This window comes from Lycium barbarum, chromosome 2 (assembly GCF_019175385.1).
Source record: "Lycium barbarum isolate Lr01 chromosome 2, ASM1917538v2, whole genome shotgun sequence".
Classification (NCBI taxonomy): Eukaryota; Viridiplantae; Streptophyta; class Magnoliopsida; order Solanales; family Solanaceae; genus Lycium; species Lycium barbarum.
Window position 1 is genome coordinate 128,804,707 of NC_083338.1, and position 4,500 is coordinate 128,809,206.

The 4,500-nt window shown below is 36.0% G+C and overlaps 1 protein-coding gene across 2 annotated transcripts; it reads left to right on the plus strand.

Moving 5' to 3' along the window:
* The first annotated feature begins 207 nt into the window (after window positions 1-207).
* On the plus strand, window positions 208-1,538 carry LOC132622206 (uncharacterized). Of its 2 annotated transcripts, none has more exons than XR_009575841.1 (3): window positions 208-459; window positions 733-791; window positions 1,190-1,538. XR_009575841.1 is itself a non-coding variant. In XM_060336773.1 (3 exons), the coding sequence occupies exons 1-3, from the start codon at window positions 228-230 to the stop codon at window positions 1,239-1,241; spliced, it is 324 nt and encodes a 107-aa protein (XP_060192756.1). In that variant the 5' UTR covers window positions 208-227; the 3' UTR covers window positions 1,242-1,538. The 2 variants fall into 2 exon arrangements, 1 of the variants encoding a protein (XP_060192756.1); XM_060336773.1 differs by having other exon boundaries at window positions 752-791.
* Window positions 1,539-4,500: the final 2,962 nt, after the last annotated feature.

Below are 4,500 nucleotides of genomic sequence, written 5' to 3' on the forward strand. Positions count from 1 at the left end.
TTTTTTTTTTCATACAAACAATTTATTTGTGGTGTCCTATTTAATGAAGTTATATATTTATGATTCTTTTTATTTTTTAATAGGTAATAGTACTTAATTGTCGTTGTTGTTACTTATATGTATTTACATTATAGTGTTTGCATATAATAAAGAAGTAAAAAAAAAAGTAGAAGTTATATAGTAATGAACGGGAATTGACTAGTCAAAAATGCCAAAACCTAGTCCTAATGCCTCCAGCCGCCACAGCCCTATACATTTCCTTCCTCCTTTTGCCAATTCCACCAAACACAAATCTTTATTACTCCATATCAAAAGATTATAAGGGATTCTTTGGTGTCATGCAATGGAGATGGCTAATTGATTTTTTTAATTACACAATGGAAGGGCAAAAATGTTGTATATATTTTAAGGGATGGTTCCTCTTGTATTACATCTACATCAACAAGATCTTCATAGCTGGTCTGTTATAAATTTCGAGCACTTTTTTCTTTTGTATTTGAATCTCATTCTTTTTCTTGCGGATTTCACTCTTTGTCACTATATTTTTTGGTTACTTTTTTTCGTTCCTCTTTGTTGTTTTTAAGGTACACTTCAACTTCCATTTGTAACTTATGTTGGACTCAGTAGAAGCATTTTTATTCCTCTTCTTAGTTAAAGAGAAAAAGTTTGAATCTTTATGTTCATTTGTTAGCTTTGGTATATTAATAATATTTTATTCATTTTTGATTGAAGCTTTTGATATGTGATTCAGGAGATGCTTTTGATGGAATTAATCTTGCTCTTTTTTTAAGGTTGGTGGTTATTGATTTTCCTATTTAATATTTGTAGTTTGTTGAGTTGAATGAACTCTCTTGCTATTTCTTAGGGATGTTGTTGCTCATGTTAATATTTTTACGTTTCACTTTATCCATCTATAAATCATTCATGAAACAATAATGTAGAAATATGCTTCTTTCTTAATTGAGGTTTTGTTAGAAGAAACTCTTAGTGTAAAAGAATGAAATGTATATGAAATATTGGAGTTTTGATATCCCTTTTAAGATTACTTAGAGTTTCTTTATGAAGATATGTAAAGATTTTTCATGAGAATTTAATCGATAAATTTCTTATAATATATGATCAACTGTTAGATATATTTATATAGCCATTCGTTATATTTCTGATGTTTTTGCTTTATCAAAATTAACAGGCAAATTTATGAAATTACTAGAGCAGCAATGACAAACTGGAGCGGATATTGATCAAATTAAGACGCAATTAGAAGTTGTGTAGGAGGAAAGAAATCAGAAGATCGTGCAGGTTCGAGTCTCAAGCAAGATAATGCTATTGTAATCGGTGGCATAGATGAATTGTGTATTGTGAATGCTTGAAATTTAGATATGTAACAACGTGTAACTTGAGACCTATTTTGGATTCCAAAAATTTTGTTTCGTATAGAAGAATTATTCTGATTAACAATGCTTTGTGGCATACTCTTCAATATGTAGCGATGAAATTTTAGAATTCATAGCTAATTGTATATATAATTGCCAAAAACAAGGTTACACATTTCACTTCTCGTAGCAAACGAAGAAAACTTTTAGCTATAATTTTATATATTTTATGGCTAAAAGAATCCATTGTTAGTTATGTACAAAAATATTTGTAGCAAATAATTTAATTCATGGCTATAGATTTTTAAACTCGTAGCTAAATGTAATTTTGTTGCCACGAGATTGAACTATAAAAATAGCCACCAAATTTGTATTTTTGTGGAAAATAAATTAAACTTTTTGCTACCAAAGAAAACGTTGTAGCTACAATATAAAGATTGCTACAAGTTTTATTTGTCGTGGCAAATGAATAAAATTATTTGCTATAAATATATTTTTCATGGCAAGAACATTTTACCGTCACAGCTACAACACAAAAGAATTCGTAGCAATAAGTATTAGTCCCTAGCCACGGATCATGTAAAGTCTGTAGCTAACTTTTAGCTATACTACATATTGCTACGGATGCTACGGAGAAATATTGACGCTAAAGTGTTTAGCCACGGAAATTTTCATATTTAGCTATAATGTATTTCGTAGCTGTATATGCATTTTGTTGTAGTGAAGTAGGCGCGCCGGCGTAAACGTAGGTGACTGCCAAGCTAAGCTGCCACTGGCCTAAAACGGCTGCAGATGGACTAGAATGGGAATGGCCTCTGGAATGGGAGTGGCCTTTGATGAGTCGTGAAATTACGCGATATTCGACGCTAATTCTTTAAGCTTTTGTGACTCCTTAAGCACTTTTGTTGTTACTTTTTGTGTTTTTATGTTGTTTTGTAGGAAAAGATGCCCGGAGAGCATAACGGAGCAAAACAGACCAAAATAGAGCAAAAATAGAACAAATCAACGTTTCTGGCACCACATGCTAATAGCATGTGGTGCAGCATGTTGAACATGCTAGCAGCATCTGCTGCCAGTGAAAATGGCACCATATGCTACTCGCAGAGTGCAGCATATGGCGCAGCATGTGGTGCAGCATGTGGTGACAGATAAAATGTCACCACATGCTACGGTTTTGGCACCACATGCGATTAGCATGTTGAACATGCGAATAGCATGTGGTGCAGCATGTTGTGCAAGAGGGTATTTTGGTCCAGATTTTGTTCCCGTTTTTTTGGAATAATATAAATACTCTTTTAGGGTTTGTAATAGATTATCTTTGGCAGTTTTTCATCAAGTTTGGAGACTAGTTTTTATACCACACTTTGGGGTTAAAGATTTGAAGATTTGGTTGAGTATTTCTTAAACCTTTAATTCATTTCTTCAATCCCTTGCTTTGTATTGTATATCTAAGTGTGTAGTATTTATTTCCATAACTTGAATCTCGTTTATGAAAGTATTCTTGATTAAAGTTTGGTTTGAAACTCTTGTTATGCTTATGTATTGAATGATTCTTATTGCTATTGAAGTGGGTCTTTGTTGATTTAATTAATCTCGTTCTTGAATGTTTCCAAAGGGATTAGCTAACCCTAGGACTCACCCATTTACGTAGATTGAGCTCGGAAGAGGAAATCTAGGTTGGGAAAGATTAATTAACAAGAATTTGGGTCATTAAACTCATCTAATAACTTGAGCTCGGAAGAGGATAGTTACTTGAGGTTAAATTGGTTGTGCTTGATATCACACTCTAAGGCTTGGAAAAGCTTAGAGTGAAATTCATTGATTTGATTGGAAGACTTTCAATGAGATTGTAGAAACCATTATCTATTAACATAAACCCGCTCTTAGTTGTGAAATCGTAAAATACGTTGGATCGTTACTTGAGTGTAATCTCCTATTAGCCATACTTGTGTTCATTGATCGTTTTACTTGCTTTCTAGGTTAGTTTACATTTCCGCATTAGTCATAATTTTCTCAAAAACCCAAAATATTATCCATCGTTTGGCTTTAGCGTAGTTGGTGAAAGTTCCTTACTTTCTTAATCGCCTAGCATATTGTTCCCTGTGGGATCGACCCCGACTCATAGTTGGGTAAATATATTGCATACGACCGTGTACACTTTTTCTTTGAGGAGTGTATTTTGGACGTTATCAGCCTTATCTGCCCAGAATGGGAACGACCTCAAGAAAATACGACTTTTTAGTCGTCGTTTCAAGAGGTTTGTTTGTATTAAAGGAACACACACTAAAAATATTACATGGAGAAAAGTAAAAAATCCACACACATCGCTGATACGGCCAATAGACACTTGACATAGGCATCGGTAGAGGTACGCCAAAACAGCACAGCCCCAGCTGAAGTCTCCCAAGAGGTCCAGATGCTCCAAAAAGATCAAATATCGTAAGCTAACATAGGCACCCGATGTGTTCAGGAACAAGATGCCCCCGAATATAATAAGCAGATACAAACGGGAATGACGATCAACAACGTCCTGAGGAGTGTCGTCCTCAATAGGAGGCTCTGCGAGCAAATAAGTGCAGAGTGCACTAATCTGCACTCGACTCAATCCCAAGACTTGGGCCATGGCACCAGGCACGAAGTGGGTGAGCCTAGTCAACTCTGACACCTATGTCCTACCAGGAGGAGGCTTGTACCGATTATATAATGGCTCTCCATCTACTCGCAATCCAAAAAAGACTTCCACATCCTGAAATGTAATCGTGGCCTCACCAGTGCGTAGATGGAAGGTATGTGTCTCCGGCCTCCACTGCTCAACCATGGCCGTAATGAGCGTCCAATCATGTTGTACCGACCAACGGACACGCAACGATAGATACCGTCCTGAAACAATATCTCTAAGACCCGGGGGTATGGGGGGCGGCGCTCACATAAAAGAGCCCACGCTCTCTACAGCCTACAGGGACGAAGCCTAGTCGCTATCCCTATAGCACCGGTCCATAATAACTCAGACCTATAATTGTCTTGCAAATAAAGTACTGATCTATCATCGGGCCACGGTGAATAGCAGGCCCCCGGTGAACATTCAGATCCATGAAAGAGTCGTGTCTGTGGAAACTAAAATATTCAT

Coding starts and splice junctions, on each gene's coding strand:
- LOC132622206 (XM_060336773.1), top strand. CDS start 228: ATGCCTCCAGCCGCCACAGCCCTATACATTTCCTTCCTCCTTTTGCCA. Junction 460..751: donor CAACAAGATCTTCATAGCTG/GTCTGTTATAAA, acceptor TATGTGATTCAG/GAGATGCTTTTGATGGAATT. Junction 792..1,189: donor AATCTTGCTCTTTTTTTAAG/GTTGGTGGTTAT, acceptor CAAAATTAACAG/GCAAATTTATGAAATTACTA.